Genomic DNA, 27,885 nt, shown 5'->3' with positions numbered 1-27,885 from the left:
AGCCTCGCATCTCCTGAGGCCTGCAGGGAGGGGCCGCCCCACTGGCTCCCCTGTGAAAGCCTAGCCCGATGGGGGCCGCAGCTGAAGACTCCCAGGCTTCCCGCAGATCAGCCGCTCAACAGCTCGCTCCCCCAAGCCTCGGGCTTAGTGTTCCCCACCCCCATCCCCTCTAAGAGGCTTTCCACTGGGAGGGGAGAAGGGCCAGGCAGCCACCACAGCACAGGGCCAGGCTGGGCTGCGTGGTGGGGCTCCCCGTCCCAGGCCCATCCAGGGAGAGCTAGAGATGGGGGGGCCCCTTCACCGCCTGGAGCTTCGGGCAGAGAACACAGAGAGCCCTGCCCTGGGGGGTCCGAGTGGTACAAAGGGCACAGCCCTGCCCTAGAGAGACCCCACCAGCCCTAATCACCTCAATTCCTCGCCCACCCTCTGCCCCCAGGCCACATTCCAGGAGGGGCCTCCATGGCTTTCCCCTGGATAAGGCTAATCCCAGCCAGAGCCTGGGACTGAGGGGGGTGGGGATGGGCCAGAACAAAGGGTGCTGTGTCCCAGGGCACCGGAGGGTGACTTGCTGATGGTCCCAGGCCTCAGCCACTGCCATCCGTCCGGCTCTAGGGAACCCACAGCAGAAATGAGCCTGGGCCAGAGATGGGGGGATACAGCTTGCAGGAGTTAGGCCAGACCTAAAGACTTAACTTAAAATGAGGGATGTGAGGGGCTGGGAGTGAGTGAGGCCTCCCAGGGTACTGCCAGTGACATTTAGAACCTTCTGGACTCCCTTCTCCAGTGAGAGGTCTCCATCCCCACCCTGTCCCACCCTGTACCCCAAGTCAGACTCCACCAGTCCCGCTGCCGTGTCTCACTTGCTTTATTTCTCACCGTTTACAAAAGTTAAACAGGGGAGGTGTGTGGAGCAGGGGAGGCGGGTGTGCAAGGGGCTCCTCCCCAGTGGGACAGAGAAGGGGGAAAGAGGTTGGGGGGCATGAGGCAGGCCCCCAGGGAGAGTCCGGGGCCCCTGGAGGGGAAGAAATGGTTCTGTCCCCCACTTCCGGCTGCTTTATTTTGAAGTCCGCAGACCCCAGGCCGGTGCCTTTGGAACTGCTCAGGCTGGGGCGTGGTCTGGGGAAGGGCAGCTGCCCCGGTACCAGGGCCCCGGCTCCTTGGATCCACTGCTGCTGCTTCTGCTGCTGCCAGCTCTGGGCAGCCCCCAGGCAGGTGTCGGGGGGACGACCTCAGACCCCTGGTGGAGGAAGGCACCTCAGTGGATGAGGGGCGCTGAGCGGTCATTGGTGACAGTGGGACGCAGCTTTACGGTGGCAAAGGGGTTTGTGCCCCTGTTGGGGGAGAGGAGGGGGTAAGAGGGGCCCAGGTCCCCAGCTGGCTGTGGATCCAGGGAAGGCAGCTGGGCATCTGAGCCAGGTGTCCCCCCTACCTCCTGTCCCCGTCGGTTCACCTCCACTCACGCCCACATTTGTCTCCCCTCCACAGCCCTCTGCTGAGCCCGGCCCCCTCTGACCCTCACTCAAGGACTCACCGAGGGAAGAGCTCTGGGGGTTGCTGCTCCCAGGACATGAGTTTCTGCAGTGAGCGGGGAGGGAGGGCCAGGTTTGGGGGGGAAAGAGCAAGAGAGCCCCTGCCCCACCCCCCACTCCCCAATCCAGCAGGGCAGAGGACTGGACCAGAGGCCCCTGCAGCACCAGGCTTCTGGGAAATGAGGTCCAGCCTTCCGAAACCCAAAATGCTGTGAGTTTCAGACTTGAGGAGCCTCTGGGCCAAAGTGCCATCTCCCAGGGCTAACACCGCCCCCAGGGGAGGCCTTTTCCAGTGCTCCCAGCAGGAGCCCAGGGCTCCCATCCACTAGAGGAATGCATTCCCCCCACCCTCCACCCCAGACTCAGAAGCCCATCCCAGCCCTCCCGGCACAGATGGGCAGACTGAGGCTGGAGAGAGCCAATGGCAGGGCAGGGAGGGTTACCTGGTCTCCAGTCTTCCTGCCCACCGGACCACCCCAGGGTTGAGGGCAGACTGGGGGAGGGGGCTCACCTTGATGTCACTGGCCACCCCCATGCTGCCCATGCTACTTCGGCGGCTGCCAGGCAAGGGTGTAGATGCGGGGCTGGGGGTGCGGCTCGGGACCCGGCTCGGGGTTCGGGAGCGGGACTGGCCATCCCAGTAGTCTGAGGATGCTGTGGAGTTGCCTGGCCGGTCCAGGAGGTCATCAAGGCTGTGGCTGCCCCGGAGTGGGTAGGACCTGAGCCCAGAGAAAGGAGGGACGGGAAGGGGGTCAGGGGTCAGGCCCTGCTGCAACCCCCCACCCCCACCCCATCTGCTGGGCTCCTGAGCATCCTACATCCTCCTCCCTTGCCCCTGGGTGAAAGGAGACTTGGCTTGAAGGCAGTCCTGAGAGGAGGCAGAGGGATGGACACATGACCTTCACACGTAGAGAGATGGGGGTGCCCTTTCTCCAGGAGCTGAAGGAGGTTGGGCTAACTCCGGACTGCAGCTCAGAGATGCCCTTCCTGGTGGCTGGGGCCACCCCCCACTGGAGTCCCCGCCCCTGCCCCATCTCTGACCACAGCGGTACCTGGAAGGCAGCTCATTCATAGGGCTCATGGGGTTCATGGACGTCACTGGGTTCAAGGGGTTCGTGGGATTCATGGAGGTCACGGGGTTCAAGGCATTCATGGGATTCATGGGCAGCTCCTCCAGAGGCTTCACATAGGCCTCGGGGAACCAGCCGCTCCTGTGGGGTGGAAGCAAAAAGCCCGACAATGGTGGTCAAAATACCGTTTCTAAGAGGAGCAGATGATTACTGGGCACTGCTGTGTGCCAGGCCTGGCTCTAAGAGTAACTCATTTCATCCTCTGAAGGAGGCCTTTCCTGACATTCAAATTCACTCATCCAGCCTCATGTCCCACCAGGGGCTGGGGCGCCTTAGAGAGGAGGAACTGGAGATCCGGGAAGGAAAGCATTGTATCCACAGACATGATTACAAGGGTGAGGCAAAGGGGACCGGTTGGGGGGACCAAAGGCAGCTGTAGGAGCCCAGAGGATGGGGAACCAGAGCCGGGGGTGCCTGGCTACCAGCCCTCCACCATAGGCCCTCTGGTCCCGGTGACCCCAGCCCCCCTGCTCTTGGAGTCTTTGTCTGGCTGGAGGCTCATTACTGCATCTTCAGAGCAGCCAGGGCTGAGGCAGAGGCACTGTGATCCATGTTCCTTAGCCTTTTCGGACTCCACGGAACCCATTAGACCCTTGCAGAACATCTGGGAAAGTGTCCTCCAAACAGCCACCTTAGGTCCCCAAACCCGATCAATAACATTCTCACCTATAGGTAACTGGAAGCTACTTCAAGTCAAACTGACAGAGTAAAACCGTTTCAGAACGTTTTACTTCTGTCTTCACCATAAAGTGCCTACTGATGAAACTTGCCATTGTCTTCCCTAACCTGAGTCACAGAAAGAATAACGATGTCCGAGGAACGCGGTTTGAGAGCTCAGATCTGGGTGGTTTTATAATCAGGTCCCCAGGAGGTTTGCTACACAGCTGTTTTGGGGACTTTCAGGGAGGCACCCCGCTCTGCCCTCTGATGCGGGTCTGCAAAGCAGGTGTTTTTTCCACTACTCGTGTTCTTAGTCGCGTCTCTACCCACCGGCTCCTCTTTCCATTCCTGATCCATGCGGTCACCTGCCATCCACCCATCTATCTACACGTCATCCCATCCATGCGTCACCCATCCATGATCCACGTGGGCAACCACTCAAGGACCACCAATCCACTAACCCAACCATCAGCACTTGCCCACCTGCCCGCCTCTCTATCAACCCACCCACACACCTCTCCAGTCACCCATTAATCGATACATGCACCCCACATCCGTGCATCCTCCCATGCCCCCTTCCATCTACCTATCTGCTCACAGGAGCACGCATCCACCTGCTCACCCCATTACGCCCTCATCCATCCTCCACCTGTCCGTCTACTAATCACATGACCGTCTCGGCAAGCGCCCTCACGTGCACTTGCTGACTTCCCTGTCGACGCTCCATTCATTCGTCCCCTCTTCTTGTCCTCGTTCATTCCTCTCTCCTTAGCGTGAGTGGGCGTGGGCACCACACAGTCTCTTGCCCATAAAGCCCTGTGGGGGACATTGCCCGGCTCCAGTAAGCTCCCACCTTCCCCTTTTTCTTTGGCAGAAAGAGTGATCCCTGCTTTCCTCCAGGCTTACCGCGACTGCAGTGTACTCCCTAGCCTCCCCCTTCTACTCATGGTGTCAAAAGCAGCCCGTTTATGTTCTTTAAGGATTTCCACTGCGCCTGACTGCAAGGAGGTGAGCACACTCAGCTTGCAAGGTCCCAGCACCGGCCCTGCGCCTGGCCCCCCTCTCTGTCCATTCCCTCCGTCAGAGCTTGGTGGACTCCCTCAGGGTGGAAGGCAAGCTGCCCCCTCTCTTAGTGTAAAGCGCAAAGTAGGTGCTCAAGCAATAGGGTTTCTGTATTGTTCCCACTTGTGAGAGAACCTTCCCATTCCCCATCCTCTACCACCCTCTCAAGGGCCACCACCCTGAACTTGATAAAGAGACTCTTCCTACCCTCGTTGAATGGATGAGGAAACGGGTGTGGGACGAGGAGGGGATGGGGGATGGGGGATGGGGGATGGGGGATGGGTTGTTCGAAGGCCCAGGGACAGCCTCCATCCTGGAAGACTCAGTTGCAGCTGAAGTCCAGGCTTTCCGGTCCTCCTTCCAACCCACCCTGCGCCCCGAGGCTCCTACTCACGTGGATGAGCCCTCCAGCTTGCCATAGAGCCAGCCATTCTGGGCCTCCGGTACCAGCACCTCCACAACGTCTCCGGCCGAGAAACGCAGCAGCGTGTGGTTGGCGCCCTCCGAATGGGAGACCAGGGCGCGGACTCGCCGGGCGCCGCCGCCGCCCCTGCAGCCCGGGCGCTCGCCGAAAGAGTTGGAGCGCGAGCGCTCAGTGCTGATGCTGTAGAGCGAGGCTGCCGAGGGGCAGGAGAGCGCCGCGGCACGTGGGTGGGAAGTTCTCCCTGGCGTCTACCCTCGATCCCTCCTGCTGCAGCGCAATCTCGGTTCCTCTTCCCGGCCCCGGGTCCCCAACCTGGGTACCTGGCCCTCCCTCTGCGCTTCGGGCGCCGGGGGTACTCACAGGCGGACGGCGTCCGGGGCAGGGACCGGCGGTCTGGCTCCAGCTGGGACGCGTATCTCGCCTCAGTGGGCTCGGGGCCGTGGGAGCCGGAGCCGTGCCGGCTGCGTGGGGAGCCGAACTCTCCCAGAGGCCTCTGGGGCTGCGAGGGGAGACGGGCAGGGGAGGGTGGGGCGGGGAGGGGCGGGGCCGCGGCGCCCTAGTCCAGCCCCCACCCCCAGTCCCAGGCGTCGGCGGCGTAGGGGTTCTCTGGCCTGCGGCCGAGCAACCACGGGGGCGCCGAGGTCGCGCCGGGGTGGAAGGGCCGGCCGAGGGGCGCTTCGAAGGACGGGACCCTCGGGGGAAGGAGGCTCCAGGCGGAGGGCCTCAGGCCCCAGGGCCCCGCGGAGGGTGCCGGGGGCGGCGGGGCGCTGAACGGCGGCGGCGGGGGCGCCCAGGGCCTCACCATGTCCAGGCGGGTGGGCGTCAGGCGGCCCGAGGGGTAGGGCGGCCCCAGCAAGGAGCCCAGCAGGCCCGGGGAGTGGGCGCGCGACGGACTGCGGCTGGCCTCTGACTGCTCCTTCCACAGCAGCACGCGGTTCTGGAGCATCCCCCGGGCCTGGCCGGGTGGGGACACGGGGGTCAGCGAGATCCAAGCAGACCCCAGAATCCCGGGGACTCAAAACTGGCATCCTAGACCCGGGAACTCGGGCCCTGCAAGCTGAGGATGACCGGACTTTCCAGCTGGAAGGAACCAAAGATCGCTGTGGTCACTTTGGGTTCACCCACTGGCCAGCCCTCCCGGTCTTTTGTCAAAGGCCCCTCACTTTTCCTGGAGGAGTTTCCCCTGACCCATCTCTCAGTCTTGGGCTTTGACGGGGGCTCTCCCACTGTCTGATGCAGGGGTAAGGGTGCAGTCCAGGCTTGGCTACAGAGATGGAGTCAGGTATGTGCACCTACCCAAAAACTGTTACCAAAGAACCCAGTCCCAGAACTTACCCTGGAACCATCTGGAAAAATATATTCTCTCACCTCACGGGGTTTGCTAAATGGATAGAGCGAAGCTGGCATAGGCACTTCAACTAAGCAACAGACAGTGGCAGATTTCTGATGACATCTTGTGTGCTCCTGGATCCAACTGTACCTGAAACCCTTGAACTTCCCAGTGACTAAAATAATAAACACCTTTTCTGTTTAAGCCAGTTTGAGTAGTTTTCTAAAAGAAGACATCCAAATAGTTTTTCCAGTCTATCCGTTTAGTTTACGTAAGCATCCCTTTTCTAGTATCCCCAATACACGGGCATCTAACTCTGCCTGAATACCTTCAAGGACAGGAAACTCAGCCGCTGACCACATAGTCCATAATAACTTAGGGTGGGAAGGTTTTAAACGTTAGACCTGCTGTGTGTATTAATCATGTTTTTAATTTTCTGTACTTTATGATGCTTTGACATCGTGGGGCCTTGTCAATCTGAAAAGACTGCACCTCACAGGGCCAGATAATTCCTAGAGATAGTAAACAGTTTGCTTGGAGCACACCTTTCATATGCAAACCAACCAGCCCAAAACCCATATCCCCAATCACCTCCTTCTAATTCACACACCAAACCAAAGTTTCCCCTGCCCTAAATCACCCAAGCCAGGTACCAGACAATTAGAATAACCCCTATAGCCCAGAGCCCACTGAAATTATTCAAACCGTCCAATCCTAAACTTACTTAAACTTGCTTACCCTTCTTTGCCCAACCCTTCCCATGGAAACCATAACAAAGGTTCTGGGCCATGCTTTCCCCTGGCTCCTTCTGCCTCTTGACCAACCCCCAGTACTACTCCCACGTGGCCCTGCGCAGTGTGTCATGACCCTTTCTCTTGGGAAGTGTGATATGTAATAAAACTTCTTTCAGTGGCATTGACCTCTCTGTGTTGTCGCTCAGGTCATCCTAGGTACAATCAAAACACTCTGCTCTCCAGTTATCAGTGTCTCTCCATTTTCTACTCCAATACTCGCTCCCTCAAGGCCAAGTTCAGGACTGTCACCTTAGGAATAATAAAAGCTTCCCTTTGCTGAGCATTTACTCTGTACCAGGCCCAGTGTTAAAGACTTTACCTCCATTATCCTATTCGATTCTCCCAGCAGCCCTGCGAGGTAGGTGCCATTATTATCTCCATTTCATAGAAGATGCTGAGGGTCAGAGCAGTTAATGACTGGCTCGAGGTCTCTCATCCAGTAAGCAATGGAGTGGCCTGTACTCGTCTGTCTTGAGGAAGCTTCCTGTGACTACATTTCCATGATTTTTCCCTTCAGTCTGGCCCAGCTGCTGAAAATTTGATCTCAGGCAGCAAAACAGAAAGCCTCAGTGCCTCAAGTCACAGGAGCAGCTAGTTAGTTCAGTTGGTGGCTAGGTGGCTGCCCCCTCTGTTGCCTTGCATAGGTTAATTAGCAAAACAGCACAAGACAAAACTCCAAAGGCCTTTGTGCGCTTGTTTCAGAGGCAGTAAGCAAAGTGAGACCATTAAGTTTTGCTTATCGTATTTAAAAAAGGGTTTTTGTCCAATTTGAAAGTGCCTGCCAGGGTGCTAGGGGGTTCTCGGAGTAATGGCCTCAGCACTGAGTCTTGGCCTGGACGGCACTCAACTTCACTGGCTCCCCTCAGCCCTGCCTTTAGGCAGTTTAGCCAGTGGTTGGGAAGAAACATAGAGGAGACCAGGGGAGAATGTTAAAAATATTTACAGAGTGGAAAAGCCATTCTGGGACTTCCCTGGTGGCTCAGTGGTTAAAAAACCTGCCTACTAATGCAGGGGACACAGGTTTGATCCCTGGTCTGGGTAGATCCCACGTGCCGTGGAGCAACTAAGCCTGTGCACCACAACTACTGAGCCTGCACTCTAGAGCCTGTGAGCCACAACTACTGAGCCTGCGTGCCGCAACTACTGAAGCCTGTGCGCCTAGCGCCCGTGCTCTGCAACAAGAGAAGCCACCGCAATGAGAAGCCCGCGCACCGCAACGAAGAGTAGCCCCTGCTCGGCGCAACTAGAGAAAGCCTGCATGCAGCAATGAAGACCCAACGCAGTCAAAAATTTTTAAATTAAATTAATCATGTAAGAAAAATATTAAAAAAAGAAAAGCCATTCTAAGTATGATACAAACCCCCTAAACTATAAAAGACTGATAAATTTGACTAAATAAAAATAAGTTTTTTACCACGGCAAAATTCACAATAAGCAAAATCAAATGATAAAGAACAAACTGGGAAAATAATTTGCAACTCATCACTATGAAAGGGCTAATTTCAGTAACATATAAAGAGCTCCTACAAATTCATAAGAAAAATGGAGGAAAAGATACTGACCTGTCACAGTAAAGAAAATCAAATGGCTCTGAAACATGAAGAGATGTCAGTCTCACTTATAAGACAAGCGTAACAAGTGTAAAACTACACTGAGATACCATTTTTATCTTTTTGATTACCAAAAATCAAAAACTTTGCCCGCATACTGTTGTCAAGGAAACAGGGAATCTCTGCCATCGCTGGTGGAAGTGTAAATTGGTACAGCCAATGCTTATATCCCTGGACTCACCAATCCCATTTCTAGGCATTTATCCTAGAGGTATACTTACACAACTGCGATAAACCCAGAGAAGCTGACGGTGAGGTAGAAAGGCGTGTTATTGACTAGACTTGGACTAAGCAAGGACCGATTATTGGAGGCAGATGAGAAAGACACCTTACTGTGCTCAGGCACTTAAGAGTTCTTTAAATCTTGTGCACTCGGCGTACAGATATACTTAACAGGTAAATATTTATGCTTCACTGTCTTAGGAGTTAGATCGTGTATGTCCTAAAGCCCAGCTGGGTCAGACAACATGCTACCTATTCCCCCGTACCTAGGGGAAGTCTGGTTCATTCAATCCACAGCTCCCTCCTGAGGGGGCGATCACTCAGCAGGAGGCAGCCAACGGAGGAGTCAGCTCTCCTCTTAACGTTGGGGGCTAACTGTTCAAGACACAGGCGGAAAGGAGTTTCCTTCCAAAGAAGATGTACACACGGCCAGTGAGTACAGGAAAAGATACTCAGCCACCAGGGAAATGCAAATCAAAACCATAATGAGATACCACTCCACACTCACTAGGATGGCTAGAATCAAAAAGACAGACAGTCACAAGTATTGGCAAGGATGTGGAGAAATTGGAAACCTCATAAACTGGTAGTGGGAATGTAAAATGGTGAAGGAGTGTGGAAGTTCCTCAAACAGTTAAACATAGAGTTACCATACAATCCAGCAATTCCACTCCTATATACCCATGAGAAATGAAAACACACGTCCACGGAAAAACTTTTACGTGGATACCCATAGCAGCACCATTCATAATAGCCAAACGGTAGAAACAAGCCAGGTGTCCATCAATTGATGAATGGGTAAGTAAATGTGGCACATTCTGATGATGGAATCCTATTTGGCGATAAAAAGGAATGGTGTACAGATACATGCTCCAACACTGATGAACTTGGAAAACATGACGTTCAGGGAAAGAAACCAGTCACAAAGGACCACATATTGTATGATTCCCTTCATATGAAATTACCAGAAGAGGCAAATCTATAGAGACAGAAAGTAGATTAGTGACGGCGTAGAGCAAGGGGGAACGGGAGGATCAAGGAATGACCGCGAAGGAGTACTGATTTTTTTTTTTTTTTAGCAGTAATGAAATGTTCTAAAGTTGACTTGAGGCAATGGATGTACAACTCTGTGAATATACTACACCACTTTAAAAAAAATATTTATTTATTTTGGCTGTGCCGGGTCTTACTTGCAGCATGTGGGATCTTTTAGTTGCAGCATGTGGGATCTTTTAGTTGCAGCATGTGGGATCTGGTTCCCTGACCAGGAATTGAACACGGGCCCCCTGCATTGGGAGCGTGGAGTCTTACCCACCGGACCACCACGGAAGTTCCTATACTACACCGTTGAATTGCACACTTTAAATGGGTGAATTTCATGGTGTGTGAATTATATCTCAGTATAACTGCTTAAAGGAAGAAGCAGCAGCTCCTCCCTGAAGGATCACTAGGTGGGGGTGGGGTAGGGTGGGAGAAGGCCGAGCCCTGAGCCCGGGGCTGGGTGCGGCGGTGAGAGTGGGAGAATGTCAGCCGGGGCTGGGATCAGTCACTGGATCTGGCCACGTCTCCCACCTCTGCTCTGCACCAGAGGGTCCCTGGGATCAGAAACAGAGACTCAGGGAGGACCTGGCAAGGTAAGGACCCCGAGGTGGGGAGGCGGGAGGCGGCTGCCGGCTGTTGGGGGCAGCTGACGGCAAGCACTCGGGTCTCCTGAATGGGAGCCTTTGTTTTCGTCTTTGGAGGGGAGAGAGCAGGGGCAGGAGGACCTAATCCCGCTGGGCTCCTGCATAGGCCAGGCTCCACCATCGCACCAACCTTCCGCAGGGGTGATTATTTCCCTCCTTTTCCAGATAAGGAAATGAGACTCAGAAATGAAATCACTTGCCAGAATTTGCAGCCAGGGCACAGTATTTGGGAAACTGAACAAGAATACAAAGAAATGGATATAGAAACTAAACAAGACTACAAAGAAATAGAAAGTAATGGAAAGAGCAATGAGGCTGGGGGAGGGGCAGCGGAGCCCATGTTTGTGGCATCAGGAAAGAGAGGCTGGCTGGCTGGGTGGGTCTCTCTCAGATACCAAATAGAACCAGAGCCTGATATGTCATCTGGGCTCAAAGACTCTGTGTTCAATAAATGAATGAATGAACAAATGACATTGGAAAAATGCAAGGATTTTTAGGGAATGATGGAAGGATGGTTTCCCAACAGCCCTGGCCCCTCCCCTCCTGCAGATTCCATCATCCCCCTCCCCAGAGGGGTCAACAGCTGAGCCAGGCCAGGGAGGTGGGCAAGTCCACATGCAAGAAGGGTGATTGGGAGGCTTTGGCCCCTGTTGGACTTTCACAGAAGGCAGGACAGAACTTTGACCACCAGTGGGCTCGGGGCCTGAGGATCTGCAAGTGAGAGGCCAGGCAACAGGGCTCAGGGGCCCAAGCAGTGCAGTCACAGAGATACTTGGGTAGGGCAACATCAAGTGTCCCTCCTGAGTGTGCGCTGAGAGGGGCTGCTGGCTTTCCTGAGTTCCAGCCATCCATAGGCTTGGGCAGCTGCTAGCCCCTAAGGTCCTTCTTTGTAATTTAGAAACAGATGTTCTGTCTGGATGGACACAGCCTGGTGGCTACACATTTGGTGAGAGAATGGCCTCTTTTTTTTTTTAATTTTCTTGATAATTTTTTTTTTTTTTTGCGGTACACGGGCCTCTCACTGTTGTGGCCTCTCCCGTTGCGGAGCACAGGCTCTGGACGCACAGGCTCAGCGGCCACGGCTCACGGGCCCAGCCGCTCCGCGGCATGTGGGATCTTCCCGGACCGGGGCACGAACCCGTGTGCCCTGCATCGGCAGGCAGGCTCTCAACCACTGCGCCACCAGGGAAGCCCTTCTTGATAAATTTTTAAAAATTGAAGTATAGTTAATTTACAATGTTGTGTTAGCAAAGTGATTCACACACACACATATACCTTCTTTTTCAGATTCTTTTCCATTATAGGTTATTACAAGATATTGAGTATAGTTCCCTGTGCTATATATTAGGTCCTTGTTGTTTACCTTTTTTATATATAGCAGTGTGCATATGTTAATCCCAAACTCCTAATTTAACTCTCCCCCCACCCTCCGCTATCGCCTTTGGTAACTATAAGTTTGTTTCTATGTCTGTGAGTTTATTTCTGTTTTGTAAATAAGTTCATTTGTATCATTTTTTAGATTCCACATATATGATATGACATATATCATATATCATATGATATATATATGTGGAATCAAAAAATGATACAAACGAACATATGATATTTGTCTTTGACTTATTTCACTTAATATAATAATCTCTAGGTCCATCCATGTTGCTGCAAATGGCATTATTTCATTTTTTATGTCTGAGTAATATTCCAGTGTGTGTGTGTGTGTGTGTGTGTGTGTGTGTGTGTGTGTGTGTGTGTGTATATATATATATATATATATATATATATCACATCTTCTTTAGAGGATGGCTTCTTTAGAGGATGGCAAAGGTAATGATGCTCCTTTCTTCAGGCAAACACGGTCTGCACCAGTATGTTCAGCTTGGAGAGCAGAGCATAGCTCTACTCTCAGCCAGGCTTCCTTGTGCAGTACACAACCTGTACAACCTTCCCTAGAAGCCCTGTCTGCTGTGGTTCTCCACATGAGAGGCTGAGTGACAGCTGATGCTTGCAAAAGGAAGACCTGGGGCAGAGTGGGGTCCCACTGGGTAGAGATTGCTCCATTCTCCTGCCCCCCCCCCCACATTTGCCAGCACCACTGCCTGAGCCCTCGCAGTTCAACTCAACCCAGAGTGGGAACAGGACCATGAGGAGGCAAAGGAGAGAAACAAGGCACTTAGTGGAGGACCCAGTGGTCAGCAAGGAGAACACAGCAAACCACCCTGGCAGCTGAGAGGAGGGAGTGACAAGCTTAACAAGGACTTGATAAGGGTACTTACTGCAAAACAAAGACCTTCTTACCCAGACAAAGCATGATGTTAAGATTTAAAATTGAACAGATGAACAGTCCGGGGTGGGATAGGGAGGGAGGGAGGGAGACGCAAGAGGGAGGAGATACGGGAACATATGTATATATATAGCTGATTCACTTTGTTATAAAGCAGAACCTAACACACCATTGTAAAGCAATTATACTCCAATAAAGATGTTAAAAAAAAAAGAGAGAGAGAGGACAGTCCTGTTGAGAACAGAATCAGACGCTTGCAGATCAAGGAGGAGAAACATCTCAAAATACTGAGCAAGAAGAAATGAAATAGACATGGTGGGGGAGAAGATGGTCATAGATGTGGAGGCTCAAATGACTGGAGTTCCAGCAAGAGAAAAGGTAATGATGGCAGAGAGATGATAATTAAAGAAACAGAAGAGGAAATAGCTCCCCAGACCTGAAGAAAGACTTGAGCCTGCAGGCTGAAGGGCCACCGACAGGCGCTCATCTAGGTGGTACCGGGACAAGTCCCTGAGTCGCAAGGACACAAAGAAAATCTCGAAACATCCATAGAGAAAGAGCCTGTTACTTAAAAGGGAAAGCAGACAGACCAGCACTTGACTTACCATCTACAACACCGAGCACTAGAAAACAGGGGCAAATCATCTTGGACCATGAGAAAAAAAAGGCTGCAGCTCCTTCAACCAGCCAATATGCCCTCACCCGCAGGGTAAAAGTGAGACGTTTGCAGAGATGCAAGGATTCCGACAGTGTATATGCAGAAAACACTCCTGCAAGTTCTCCAGCCATGCCAATTAATCAAAACAGAAACCTCAAGACAGTGGAAGGTGAAAAGGATTGAAAACAGTGGTAAGCATTGTATCTGATCCTATGTGCGGTGAAATGTTAGTGGACGATGGTGGTGCACTGGCCGTGGTAATACATGTATCTAAGTACGGATCCTTGAAATAGAAGGGCCATGGTGCAAAGAAGTGACTAGTGAGGGTCTGGAACTAAAAGTCCTGAAGTTTCTTGGCAAAACCAAGAGGTGGTGGTTTGGAAGGATGAGAAGAGGAGTACAGACTTTACAAGCCTCATCTTAGAGCATCAGGGAGGGCAGGAAAATCCTTCTCAAGGTCTCCCCTTATGGGGTGAGGGAAGCAAAGGACCAAGTAGTGTGTGTGTGGGGGGGTGGGCATTATTTTTTGAAAAACATAATAGACAAATATATATGATGATGAGGGTCACAGAGTGAGGTCACCATGAGCAGAGATGAAAAGAACAATAGGCTTTCCAAAATAATAAACGGGAGAAGGATGTGGAATTAAATAAATTAAATGACTCTCAGCTAAAATTGGGGTAGGGGCAGGCCTGTAGGGGGAGCTCACATACCCTGCCACGTAGCCTCAATTATTCCAAGAAGGAAGAGAAGCAAGCCCACATCTCCCACAGGAAGTTGGTGCCTACTTTGTTATCCAGCAGCAGAAGAAAACTTCTCCCCCAACCCCCACCCCTGTGACAGCCCAGCCAATCAGACTGTAGCAGCCCAACCAATGAGAAACCTCCATACTTTGGACTCCCAGCTTCCTCCAATGGACTCTTTGGTTATTACAGCCCCTCCCAACTCCTCTCGTTTCCCCATAAAACAAGCTGTCAGTCCCTGTTCTCTGGATTTGCGCGTGGTCTGCCATACTTCAGGTAACTTGAGTTGCAGTTCCTCTGACTGTTCCTGAATAAGCTTGCTTTTGCTGGTGGAATAACTGGCTATTATATTGTTAAAGTTGACAGAGGAATGTATATTTTATCAAACTGATGAGAACAAGAATGGGAGAAAAAGAGGAAACGACAAAGTAAATACAGTTAACTCAAGTTATCCAGAAAGAATAGGGCAGGTATATCAGTTGTTCGGTTAAACGGGAATGAACTGAATTCTCCTAGTGGAAGACATAGACTGTCAGACTGGTCAAAAGTGGAATTAAAAGTATCAGACTGGATTATGAGATATATACATAAATGGCAATATTTACAGAGAAGGTGTAATAGTCAAGTCATAAACCCCACAGCACTAAACAACATGGCAGCTAAATGCAGAAAGCAAAATCCACTAGAAATACAATAGTCCAGCAGATCAGACAAAGCAAGACCATAGAAGATTTAAATACCATGAGAAAATTCATAGACAGTAATTGAGTAAACCTACGAGTTAATGATTTTGTGAATAGTGAGAGTACGTAAACAGGAATGAAAAAAAAAAATAAATAAATGCAGGAATCAGTGAATGTGAGAATTTTAAAAAATCATGACAATAAATGAATGAATATGTGATGATACGGATAAAGAAATAGATGGAGAGAGTAAATAAGTAAAATAAATATCTCCAGGGTGGAAGGAAAGAAGGGAATGGGGAGGAAGGGAGGGGAATTCCCACGCACAGCCAGCTCACAGAGAGCACAGCCCCCAGAAGGCTTCGTTTAGCTGTCCCCCAGCCCCAGCTCACCCGGCCAAAAAACTGCAGGAAGGTGTTGGAAAGCAGAAGGTGCTTCTCAGCCAGGAAGCGGTAGCGCCGCTTCTCTTCCAGCTCAGCTGCCCGCTGACTCTCAGACACGAAGGCCTGCATCTGTGCATGCAGCCGGTTCACGCTCTCCTGGGGGGAAAGGGGATTCTGGCTGGAGGCAGGGGGTGTGTCCCTCATCCCACTCCCACGAGTGCCAGCTGTCTGAAGCCTCTCTCTCCTTCCTGAACCAGCCACCTCCTCTCGGAAGCCGCCCCTGAGCACCCAGCCTGCCCTCGCTTCTGGGCCTGCCCTCTCATGTGTATCCTCATCCTCACGAGCCTGGGTTCTGCCTGCCCTCTGGCCCGGGCACTTCTCCCAGGTAGGACTGGTGTCGGAGCCATCCTTCTGGCACAGGGCCAAGCACAGAAGTGAGAGAGTTGGTTTAATGAAAATGCAAATTAATTGATTAATAACCCCCTACTTGGGAGCGAAGATTTCAAAGAGGAGAGATATGAGCTTATTAAAGGAGCCAGAAGAGGAGGCAGGAAAGGAGATAGAGGTCTTGGAGGCAGAGGCCAAGGATGGGGCCCTGAGCTCGGGAGGAGGGGCTGGCCTTAGCCAGGGGGCAGGAGGGAGGGGGAGGGGGGCGGGGCTGCTGGTGGATTCTGAGGGCCTCAGGTTTTCTCAACGAAGTAGGAGAAGCAAGGAGGCCAGGGGAGTGTGGGGAGGGCCAGGCAGCGACAGGACAAGGAGCGGCGCTGAGGGTGTCCCTGAGACAGTGATGCCCACCCGCCAGGGGCTGGCTGACCTCTCCAGCTATGCTTGCCACACAGGGTGGGGCAGGACACGCTCCTGGAGTTGGGCCGGTGCTGGGTGGGAGAGCTCCAGCGGGTGTTGGGGGTCCCCTCGGAGCCCCGTGTCGCCCCCAGCCCCTGCACCTTCATCTCTCGTGCATTCTTGTCCCTCTTGCGCTCCATACGCCACAGCTGGGACATGCACTTCTCCAGGTTGGCGGCTCGGTGGCGGTACTCCATCTCGTAGTGCTGGCGGCTGTCCTTGGATGGGGTGGAGAGAGGAGGGAGACCCCCGTGTCAAAGAGCTCAAGGCACCTGGCTTATGGGCCAGAGTACTGGACAGGGGCAGGGACTCAGCTGGGAACATGTATAACCTGGGGCCAGTCAATGCCCAGCACTGGCCTCAGTGTGCCCATCCCTCAAAAGGGGAGAGACGGTCCTGCTGGTGATGGGCTGTGGGGCCAGGATGCGTGGCCAGACTCACTTTGATGAACTGCATGTCCAGCTTGGTGTTCTTCTCCATGTGCTGCAGCAGGTCTCCGTGGAATGTCTGCACCTGTGTGGAGTGCAGGGTGGGGGTGATCAGGGCGGCCCTATCATCCCCAGGCCCCAGAGTTCCTTGCACTGCTCACTCCAATACATTGCCCACTGCATTCCTAACACACCAGGCACCTCGCCAATCATCAGAGAGATGGGTAAAACAAGAGCACCTATTTGGATGGAGGATTAAATGGTTAAACATACAAAACATTTAGTGCAGTCCCTGGCTTGAAACACATCCTCCATAAATGTGTCGACATCTTCCGGTTCTTAGTCTCAGTCTGTGCCTTGATTATGCCTGGAATTTCCTACCAGTCTTCAAATACCAGCTTCGCTGCCCCCTCTGCTGGGAGGCCCCCCTGACTCCTCAGGCAGAATTCATCGCTCTCTCATTTTGTTTCTGGCATGTGTACAACTTGTTTGTTCATTGTTCGCTCCTCCAGCCATAAGATGGAATTTCTTGCCGGGCCCCTGGTCATAGCCTGTTTGTACGGGCAGCATGAACCAGGTCTGTCCCATCTCTGTGTCCCCAGCACTGTGGGCTGGGCCTGGCCCAGCAAAAGAGCTCACAACTGTTGAGGGCTTCACTGGGGTGGCAGGTTCCCGTGACAGGTGAGAAGGAGGTGGCTGACCACTTGGGTGGCCAGGAGGACCAGGAAGGCTATTGGGCTCAGGCTCAGAAAAGCTTCGTTCTAGCCGTTTTGGTTCTGCCTCCAATTTGCCCTGTAACTTTGGATGAGTTGCTGCCCCTCCCTGGGCCTCAGTTTCCCCATCTTTAATGGGAAAGTTTTGCCCAGATGGTCCCTAAGGTCCAGCCCTAGAACCCAATGAGCTTGATTCTGTGGGCCTTGGTGGCCAGCTGGCATGCTCCCCTGTGTCCCCCATCAGTGCTCCCTGGGTCACTCCCTGTTGTTAAGACATCAGACCTAAATCCTTCCATCTGTACTCTTTGCAAAGAGGAGCATCTCCCATCCTGCTGCCGCCTCTGGGGACACTTCCAACTCTGCTCAGCCTTCTCTGTGTGCCTGGCCTTTCCCCTCAGGAGTCCCTGCTCAAGAACCCTCGGTGGGGGATTTCCCTGGCGGTCCAGTCGTTAAGACTTCGCCTTCCAATGCAGGGCGTTGCAGGTTCGGTCCCTGGTCGGGGAGCTAAGATCCCACATGCCTCGCGGCCAAAAAACCAAAGCATAAAACAGAAGCAATATTGTAACAAATTCAATAAAGACTTTAAAAACAAAAAAAAGAACCCTGGGTGGATCCTGGCTCCTGCCACAGGGGTCCCCAAGCTGTGCTCTGGGAGCTCTGTCCCTCAGGAAAAGGAATGCTGGTCGTCGGGAAAGACCAGTAAATTATAAAAGTTCTCAGTTTTTCTTCCACAGTTCTTTCTGAAACCTTGCTAACTGCTGGTCTATAAGGGAGCTTGGGTGTGGCCCCCTCAGGACGAGCCGGGCCTTAAACCCCTGAGTGTGGCTGCCAGTGTGTGTTTTGGGGGGTGGCACGGGATCAGTGTTACAAGCCTCTGAGTCCCCATTTCTGCCCCATGGGGGCCCTTTTCTGCTGGATCCAGGCAGTAAGGAAGTGACCCTTCCTGACCGATACCTGCGGGACCTCCCGGTTCAAGGTTCTGCTCCAACACAGGACATATGTTCCTAAAAACTGCCACATCCTGCCAAATCGCCCAATTAAACAACAGGGCTTATGGAAGATGCAAGATTGGGACTGATGCTCAAAACCCAGGCAACGTGGCAACCAGAGCACTAATAGAGACGGTGAATGGTACCTGGAGAGATGAACTGGAACCACGCCTGAGGCCGCGGAAAATATTAAAAATGCACAAAACCGATAGAATGGACGCACTGGCAACACCTGAATTACTGCAGAGCTGGCTTGTTGAGGTGATTCAGGAGGAGGTGGGGCTGTCATGATGGTGGAAATGGGAGGCTGCGACACCCACCCCAGCTGAGAGCCCCGGGAGGCTGGGAGTGCTTGTCCTCCCCAGGGAGGCCTGGGTGCAGCAGCTCTTTTAAAATGTTCTTAAAATACAGCCTGGGGCTTCCCTGGTGGTGCAGTGGTTGAGAGTCCGCCTGCCGATGCAGGGGACACGGGTTTGTGCCCCGGTCCGGGAAGATCCCACATGCCGCGGAGCGGCTGGGCCCGTGAGCCATGGCCGCTGAGCCTGCGCGTCCGGAGCCTGTACTCCGCAATGGGAGAGGCCACAACAGTGAGAGGCCCGCGTACCGCAAAAAAAAAAAAAAAAAAAAAAAAAAATACAGCCTGAAGGGCTATTGCTGTCAGTGCAGCAGACAAGCTGGGGGCTTTACCCTTCTTCCTAAATCCTAACTTTCCCCTCCCTTTGCCTAGGAAACCTCACTTATGAACAAGCCACTTCCACGTCATAGGGTACGGCTCCTGCCTCTAGTCGCATAGGGACTATGTCACGCCACGGAAACATGCATTAGAGCAGGACAGGTGGATTGTAATTCTTCTCATTACCAGGGCTTGGCTGTGATCGCCAACAGCATAGAAAACACAGACCCAGGATGCCCCAATCAGACGGGGCCCAGGCATCAGTGGGTTAATGGAAAGTCATTGTCAAGCTCCCAAAGAAATTGATCTAATAAGATGTTGATACTTGAAGAGAACTTTGAACTCCCGCTGTGGGGGAACCACAGGACTGCCTATAACTAGCCGGTGGCTTCTGAAACAACGAAGTCACCAAATCCAGGGCAGGCTGAGGAATTCCCAGCAAGTCAGAACAGAGGCTGCCGTGCCCTGCTCCCCTCCCCCTGGGACACGCTCCATTAGCGGGGTCCTGTGAGCCCCTCAGTACAGAAGCTGAGAGCAGACCCCCTGCTGAGAACATGCACTGCAAGTTCTATGTATCGAGTTATTCCAGTAAATTGAGAAATCCTTTTGCTTTTGATTCAAGAAAATCCCTTTGGAAGAATTGTCTCTCTGGGCTGACCCCAGCTCCTTTCTTCCCATTTGCTCTTGAACACCCTCCATCAGGCTCCTGCCCCACCACGCCAGAAAGAGTGTTGTTCTCAAAATCACCGAGACGGCACCTCGCTAAGCCCCATGATCAATTCTCAGGACTCACCCAACTTGCCCCTTCATCACCATTGGACACAGTTGGCCACTCGCTCCTCCTGAGACAAGTTCCTCCCTCAGCTTCCAGCCCACCACCCTCTCCTTGTTTTCTTCACACGCCCCAGCTGCCTCTTCTCTGTGTCCCTCATCTCCCTGGTCCCCGAAGGTTGAGTTGCCCCGGGGGCTCAGCCATGGGCCTCTTCCCTTCTCTATCTACACCACTCCCTTGGTGAGCTCATGCAGTCCACTGGCTGATGCCTCCCAGATGTATGTCCCAGCCCAGATCCTTCCCCAAACTCCAGTCTCATCCATATGACAATACGGGCTCCATTCAGCCAAGAGGAAGAGACAAATATTGAAGATAGGCTATGAAGGTCTAACACACAGATAATAAGAGTCCCTGAAGAAGAAACGCAGAGAAAGAGAACAAAAAAATAAAGTCTAAAAATTGTAACTCCAGACAAGTTTCCTGAAATTAAAAAAAGAGAAAGATTTCAAACTACATATTGAAAGAGGATACCACATAACTAAGAATATTGTCCCAGACTGACCAATATCAAGAAATAGTCTGGAAAAGTTACCAGATTTAAGAAAAAGAAAAATATTGGGCATCTAAGGCAAAAAAAGCAAGTGATTTACAATGGAAGAAATAGATTATCAGACTTTTCAACAGCAACATTCAAGATGAAAGAAAAAGAAAGAAAAGAGAGAAAGAAAGAAAGAAAGAAAGAAAGAGAAAGAAGGAAGGAAGGAAGGGAGGGAGGAAGGAATGAAATTTGAGCCAAGAATTTTATATCCAGCGAATCTGACTTTCAAGTATAAGGAGAACAAGCTGTTATCTTGGTGTCAGAACTCAGAGAACATTGTTCACACGAGCCCTTCCTGTGGGGACAATCAGAACAAGGCCAAAACGACGAGCAAGACATGGACACGTGGTTTGAGGTGAACATTAAATATGTAGTTACTTGTAAACAAAGATCAATGAAGGTGAAAGGGGAGCAAGCAAGGCGCAGCACCTCTGGGTCCTGACAGTGTAGACAAAGCGCAGCTGCAGATACTCCGTTTTTCACACACTGAAGATTTGTGGCAACTTTACGTCGAGCAAGTCTATCGGTGCCATTTTTCCAGCAGCATTTGCTTACTTTGTGTCTGTGTCACATTTTAGTAATTCTCGCAGTAGCTCAGACTTTTATTATTGTCATAATCTGTTACGGTGGTCTGTGATCAGTGATCTTTGATGTTACTATCGCAAAACATTACGACTTGCAGAAGGCTTACATGATGGTTAGCATTTTTTGGCAATAAAGTACTTTTAAATTAAGGTATGAACATTGTTTTTTGACATAATGTTATTGTACACTTAATAGACTACAGTATAGTGTAGACATAACTTATATCCACTGGGAAACCAAAAAATTTGTGTGACTCTCTTTATTGTGATATTTGCTTTTTTGCAATGGTCTGGAACAGAACCCACAATATCTCCAAAGCATGCCTGTATTTTGAAAGTGGGGAGATGCTGGGGAGAGCAAACGTTAAACAGATTTTAACAGTTCTCAGAAATCATATTGGTGGTGGTAGAATTACTATCATTATTCAGAGACTGTTGTGTATATGTAACATGAGATAAAACAAACGGTAACTATGGGATCTTCTTATTCTTTCATTCTCTGTATCCTTAAGAATCAGGACTTTTTTTTTTTTTTTTTTGGGCTGCGCGGCACGGCTAGCAGGATCTTAGTTCCCTTACCAGGGATTGAACCCGCACCCATGGCAGCGAAAGCATGGAGTCCTAACCATTGGACCACCAGGGAATTCCCAAGAATTAGGATTCTTGATGTGGAACAAAAGAGATACTGGTGGAATAGGGAAGAGGTTAAGTAAAAATCTAGTGCTGAATCTGAATTGGAAGTATCAGTATGAATTTATGAAGTGTTCTATATATATATTGTCACGTATGTATGTGTATATATATGTTTGTACAAATGTATGTATGTATCTATGTGTGTATGTATCTACGTATATATGTATGTATCTAGGCATATATCTATGTATTTAGGCATATGTAGCATATCTATTATATGCACATGTGTATGTATGTATGTATGTATAGCACTGGCCACTGAAAAAGCCTAGGAGCAACGATCAACCCAATGGACACCCCTAGTGCCCAGATTATGGTCTTGAAATACCACTTTCCACTAAAAGCAAAGAATAAAAACAGGGCTTCATGGGGAGATGGCTGATTGTATGTGTAGAGCAGCAAAGTACCAGATGAGGGCAGAACATCTTGTCAGGCTGGATGGCAAGGAGACTGTCCGAACCATGAGAGTTACGCCAAAGAACTTGTGCGCCAGACTGAAGAGGCTTCTGCTGGTCAAAGCGGGGACATTTTCAACTTCAGTGAAATAATGATGGCAAAGGAGTAAAACACAACAAATATGTTTAGATCTATGAGACTGACTAGATACTAAAAAATATGATACTAAAAAATATTATAGTGATGGTACTAGTAAAAAAAATAAAGCTAACCGGTCACCTTCAGAGGATGGCAGGGAGAAAATTCATGATCTTGGAAGCTGACAAGGCGGGAATAAGCCTTTATCCTGTCTTTCCCATAAGAAGCGTGCCACTGGGTAAAAAATAGCACATAAGAAGAAACGTCTCTTTAGAGAAATATTCCAGTTCATAAGTGAAAGAGCAGAATAACAGCATCTCGTAACTCCCATGTATGAGTGGGTGCGGACACACAGCCTCCATTGCTGTTATCGTCACAAGGCGGCAGGAGCCACAAGCCTCCTGATGGAAGAAGCCAGCACCCACTCTAGTCTTGCCAAACGGATGGAACCCGAGTCTGATCAAGCTTCTGGGTCCAGAGGACAGAGGAACAAGCTGAGCTGCATGAGGATGTTTGGAAAACCAACAGGTCAAAAGGTCCCAGGCCCTTCAACAGATAAATGGTAAGGAAAAGAAAGGGATGGAGGGGGGGCCAGTAGATTAAAAGAGACTCAAAGACATATTTAAAAAGAGAGCGAGCAAGACAAATGCTAGCATCCAGGGACATACAACTGGGTGATCAATTACGAAGAAACACAAGGCAGTGTCGGACCAGTGGTCCCTTTTGGAGGAAGAGGGGGTCTGTGATTTGATGGGGGCATGTAGAAGGGCTCCAGGAAAGGCTGGCAAAGTTCCTGACCCGGGTGGGAGTTTCAGAGGTGGTTTGCCTTGTAATGATTCATTAAGCTCGAATTTGTTCAGTGACACTTTCTACGCCTGTATTTTAGTTTACAATAAAAAAGCTTTGGTTTTTGAAAACCAAACTTGAGTCAGATCCTGTCATTCCTTTGCTCAATACACTCAGAGGCATGGCCGGAGTTCCGACAATGCCCTCAAGGCCCGGCCCCTTTAGCGGCTGGTCATCTCCACACTGGCCTTCGCTGCCTCCACTCCGGCCACGTGGGCCTCCTCAAGCCTTCCCATGTGCCGATCCCTCTGCCCAGGACACTCTTTTTGCAGGTGTCTCCCACTCACTCCCCACCTCCATCAGGCCTCTTCTCAATGTCACCTTTCTAGTGCCTTTCATCTCGAGCACATCTGTTAAAAATTGCATCCCTCCAATACTTCCTACCCCCCTTCCCTGGTCTATTTTTCTCCATAGCTTATTTTGCATCTAACACATCACATCTGTACTCACTTACTTGTCCTGGGTTTTGTCTGGTTCCCCCTTGGGCAGAGCAGGGGGCTGTATCCCCAGTACCCATAGCAGTACCTGGCACAGGGCAGTAAATAGTTGTCGAATGAATGAGCCCAAGGGGGAGGTGGCCTCTGGTGTGTTCGGCCCAGTATGGCTCTGGCCAAGGGCCCTGCCCTGTTGTCACAGCCAAGACACTGGTACCCAAAGAGGGCAGCTCTCCTTACAGAGCAGGCCTGGGTGACACTCGTCTGCGTCCAGCCCAGGTGTGCCACAGGTGACATGGAGAGCCATCAGACACAAGGACAGGAAGTTGCAGGCTGCCAGCGTGACCCATGCTCTGTAACTCCCCGCCCAAGCCCCAGGAGGTGGCACGGGCTTAGTGCTAAGCCTCAAAGTGCCTAGGAGAGGAACCCAGGGTCCTGGTTTTATCGAGTGTAGTGGATGCACGTTTTCTGCTGGTGAATTTGTTCCCCATTTCAACATGGTTACCAAACTGATGAGTATTTTATGGTGTCCCCAAAGAGTATCCAGACCTCCAGTGGTTTCCCACACACACGTTTGAGAACCGCGCACTTCCACGATTAGTTGAAATTTCCTTCCGAACTTTCCAAGGTTCCTCGCAGCCAGCCCCGCCCACCTTTCCCTCTCTGCCTGCCTCCCATCCCCAGCTCTCTTCTGCCTGATGTCATGCTCTGCACATGCTCAGCCCACGGCAACCTCTGGAAGGTCCTCTCCCTCTGGCCCAGCCCCACTCCCTTTTCAAAGCTTATTCTTTCCTTCCCAGTCAGTGAAGCCCTGCTTGGTGCCAGGTCCCTGTCCCAGGCCCTGGAGTTACAGAGAAGACCGTGTCCCAGCCCTGGCACAGCTTCCAGCCTTGGCAGGGATAGAGATGGGGGCAAATTCTGCTTCTAATGATCATCGCTAAGGTACATAGAAGGCTACAGGTGCCAAGGTCAATAGTTTATACTTATTAATACAATTAATGCTCACAAGAATCCTGCAAGGCAGTTATTATGATTATCTCCATTTCACAGACAGATACACTGAGCCATAGAGGTTAAGTAGCTTGTCCAAGGTCACAAAGCCAGTAACTGGTGGAGCTGGGCTTTGAACCCAGGTGCTCTGGCTGCAGAGCTGGTTTTCTTCACCACTACTTGCTAAGAATGGATAGAAGCATCTGTTGAAGTCCAGAGGGAGGAGAGACTGAACTTGCCCAGGAGTCAGGGGAGGCTTCCTGGAGGAGGGGGTGACTGTGCTGGCCACCAGGGGTGGGGGTGGGTGGGTCCTAGGCTGAGAGAACAGCGTGACAGCAGCCCATGGTGGGGACGCCAGGCGTGTCTGCAGAGGGCAGCTCTTCCGGCTGGCTGGGCTGTGACTGGGGGTGCCAGGGAGGCTGCTGGCTCAGCAGGACCTGGAACCCCTTACCGAGGGGCTGGGTTTAGTTCTGCAGGTGGCAGGGCCGTAGAAGGGTTTTCTCCTAGGTGTGTAAGGTCAGATCACTGGCTGCTCCCTGGGGAGGCAGGTAGGGGCAGGGCCTGATGCACGTGGGGGACGGTTCTTTCGCTTCCTGGCTCCTCCACTCACTCTGGAATCTTGGGCGAGTGGCTAGATCCCTGAGACTCAGTTTCCTCCTCTGTCAAATGGGGATAGAAATGGCACCTGCCTCCCAGGTTGCTGGAGCTTGAACAAGATGTGCAGGTAAATGTGCCCAGCAGAGCTGGGCCCTGGCAGGTGCCCAGAAGGGCAGCCGCAGTTGTCATGTCACTAAAGTCCTCTCTGAGGAAGGGTGTGGAGGCCCTCGTCCCCCATAGAACGCAGCCCACTCTCCCAAGTGACCCCTCCAGGCTGTGGGGTCTGGGACTCACCACCACCTCCAGGTCAGAGTTCAAGTGCCGCTGGGTGTCGGACATCTGCACCAAGATCTCACCTGGAGGCACGGAGAGCAGCAGCTTCAGTGCGGGGACCTACCCTGCCCACCCTCTTCCCACCAGCAGCTGTCAGAAGGGCCTGCCCAAGGCTGGATTTGGGGATCAATTTCCAGGGGTTCCCCATACGACTCAGGACCTCTGGCAGCACCTGTCCTAGCCGTGGCAAAGTCCTGCAGGGAGGGGAGCGGAGGGTCCCTGGCTCCAGACAAGAGTCTGGGCTCTGGGCCTTGGGCTGCAAGACCTCTGTCTTTGGGGGGAACTTCCTGGAAGGGCCAGACTGTAAAAGGAACCCTCTCTGGGACCTGAGAATGGGGGGCAAGGCCGGTCCTGGGCCTGAGGGGAGGCACCAGGGAGGCAGGCAGAGGGGGGCCCAGAGCCTGGAACACAGGAGGAGGCCGGGCGGGGGGAGGGGGGCTAGGAGGAGTGTCCCCCAGGCCTAAGAAGATGGGTGGGGGAGATGGAGGGGAAGAGGCGTGCCTCACCCAGAATCTGCGAGGTGGAGCTCTGCAGGGCCTGCTCCCCGATCTTCTGGATGGCGTTGAAGTACACTTCTGCCGCCTCAGACAGAGCTGCGTGGAGAGAGGGACGCGTCCAGCCCCAGACGCCTCCTCCATGTGCCCCTCCCCACTTCTGGAGGCCTCTCCTTCGGGCAGGAGAGAGTGTGGAGGCGATGCCTCGGGCTCTGGTGTAGGTGTGTGTGAGAGGGACGGGGTGCCCTGGGCGGCGTGTGTGGAGAGGGGGCATCGGCCAGAGGAGGGGCGTGGAGGAGGGGGGGTGAAAAAGCGGGGGATGGGCTCTCCCTGCGGGGCAGGGCGCAGGGCAGCTGCCCCCAGCACAGGGCCTCGGCCTGTGTCTGTCTGGGAGGGGGCGGGGTGCAGGCATCTGTGTGTGCCCAGGAGGGCGTGGGCGGGTGTGTTGTGAGGCATCTAGTGGGGCTGGGGGTGGCATGGGCTGAGGTCACTGCTGTGAGGGGAGGGATCGGGTGACACTCAGCTCTGGGTGTGTCCCTGGCTTGTCCATCCGGCAGGTGGCTCACAACCCTCTGCTGATTAGCTCTGGGGGTGGGGCAGCGGCTGGGAAATGGGGGAGTTGGGAGCTGTTTGCACAGGCGCTGAGCGAGTGGTGAGGTCTGGCTGTAGGTGGCTGGAAGGGGGGCAGGTCAGGGTGCCAGGCTGGGGGTGCAGAGGTGGCCTGGGTATGGCAGTGGGCTCAGTGGCAGCATCAGGGTGACAGAGAAGTGTGTGTCGTTGGGGTTTTGAGAGCCTGCAGGGCCTGGCACTCACCGTGGAAGGCCCGGAGGTAGTTGTTCCCCAGGTACACCAGGTTCTCCAGGGCGGGGTTGAACTGCTCCATGATGCTCTGGAGTCCAAGGGTGGTGGGAGGGTAGAGATGGGGAGAGGAAGACAGAATGATGGGCCTCAGGATCAGGGCACCCCCAACGCCAGTGAGAAGCCTGACTCAGGGGAGCCCGCCTAGAAACCTGGAGTCACCCAGAATTCTGGCTCTCGGCTGCAAGGACCTCAGAGGCCAGGATCCAGACCGGGGTCCCCTTGGCCGGCTCCAGATCACCACCTGCCCAGCAGGAACTTGTGCCTGGAAGGTTCTCCTCCCACTGGCTGAAGCCTGTGGTCTGTCACAGCGCCCAGCTGGGCGTGGCTCAACGCTGCCTTGAGCTCAGCCACCTCAGGGGCAAGGGCAGACCTTGCCCTGCTCAAAGAAGAGCCCCTGGGGAGCAAGGCTGTGGCCGAGTCCCTTGGGCCGCCGCAGGCCATGGCCAGCTGGAGAGCACCCTGTGTAGAGGACTTAGACTTGGGTCTTGATTCAAATCTCAGCAGCCCCTCTTCTTCCCTTGGTGACTTTGAACTAGCTGCTTAGCCCCTCTGGCCTCAGTTTTCTTATCTATCAAATGGGGTGATTATTTTCTACCTCAAAGATAGGGTGTTGTGAGGTTTACATGTTGAAAGGGTCCTGCACACAGTAGGTGCTCAGTAAATGTCTATGGAGACCGCAGCAACCCCCCTGGAGTCGAGTAGGAAGTTTGAGTGAGGGGCTCAGAAACCAGAGAGAGACAGACAGGGAGACACAGAGAGAAAGAGACAAAGAGAGACTCCCCTACCCTGGGGCGGCCAGGTGGCTCTTCGGGCGGGCCCCCTGCTCCCAGCTAAGGCCACCCTGGGCGCTGTCCTGGCTCACCCAGTGTTGGGGAGTCTGTCTCAGCAGTCCTGTCACTCACTGGCTGAACCCGTGCTCTGGGAGCCTCAGGTTGGGGCTGGAGTGGCCGACTGCCCCCAGGGACCCCCACCCCCATGCCCACTGCTCAGCCCAGCCTGGTTCTAGGCCTTCTTTCCTGGAACAAGCTGCTGCTATGCTCACTCTCTGTCCTCCAGAGCTGGCCGACCTTCAAGCCCTGGGAGCGGGGGCGGCAGCCGGGGCCTGGGCCACGCACACACTCACCTTGTAGATGGCCATGGTGGACCTGTAGAACTGGTCCATCTCGGGGGCCATGGAGTGGGCGCACCCGGGCGCTGAGTAGAAGGCTGGTGGCACTAGCAGGCCTGGGAGCACCGGGGGTCGGTACCCTCCAACGCCCACTGCTCAGCGGGCTGTGAAGGAGGCTGCAGAGCGGGACCCAGAGATGGA

General features: G+C 52.8%; 1 protein-coding gene across 2 annotated transcripts; it reads right to left on the bottom strand.

Moving 5' to 3' along the window:
- Positions 1-847: 847 nt before the first annotated feature.
- Positions 848-27,879, bottom strand: BAIAP2L2 (BAR/IMD domain containing adaptor protein 2 like 2). 2 transcript variants are annotated; one of them, XM_032647058.1, is made up of 14 exons: positions 27,700-27,879; positions 26,529-26,604; positions 25,728-25,814; positions 25,183-25,244; positions 16,479-16,550; positions 16,139-16,255; positions 15,204-15,350; positions 5,608-5,760; positions 5,166-5,304; positions 4,776-4,998; positions 2,582-2,740; positions 2,041-2,248; positions 1,532-1,575; positions 848-1,237 (listed from the first exon to the last, which is right to left on the bottom strand). In XM_032647058.1, the coding sequence occupies exons 1-14, from the start codon at positions 27,748-27,750 to the stop codon at positions 889-891; spliced, it is 1,887 nt and encodes a 628-aa protein (XP_032502949.1). In that variant the 5' UTR covers positions 27,751-27,879; the 3' UTR covers positions 848-888. The 2 variants fall into 2 exon arrangements, with proteins under 2 accessions (XP_032502949.1, XP_032502950.1); XM_032647059.1 differs by having other exon boundaries at positions 1,098-1,331.
- Positions 27,880-27,885: the final 6 nt, after the last annotated feature.

The sequence above is a fragment of the Phocoena sinus genome, chromosome 10 (genome assembly GCF_008692025.1).
Source record: "Phocoena sinus isolate mPhoSin1 chromosome 10, mPhoSin1.pri, whole genome shotgun sequence".
In the NCBI taxonomy this organism is placed as follows: domain Eukaryota; kingdom Metazoa; phylum Chordata; class Mammalia; order Artiodactyla; family Phocoenidae; genus Phocoena; species Phocoena sinus.
The sequence above is the reverse complement of the archived record's forward strand: the minus strand, read 5'-3'. Positions and strand labels throughout refer to the sequence as shown.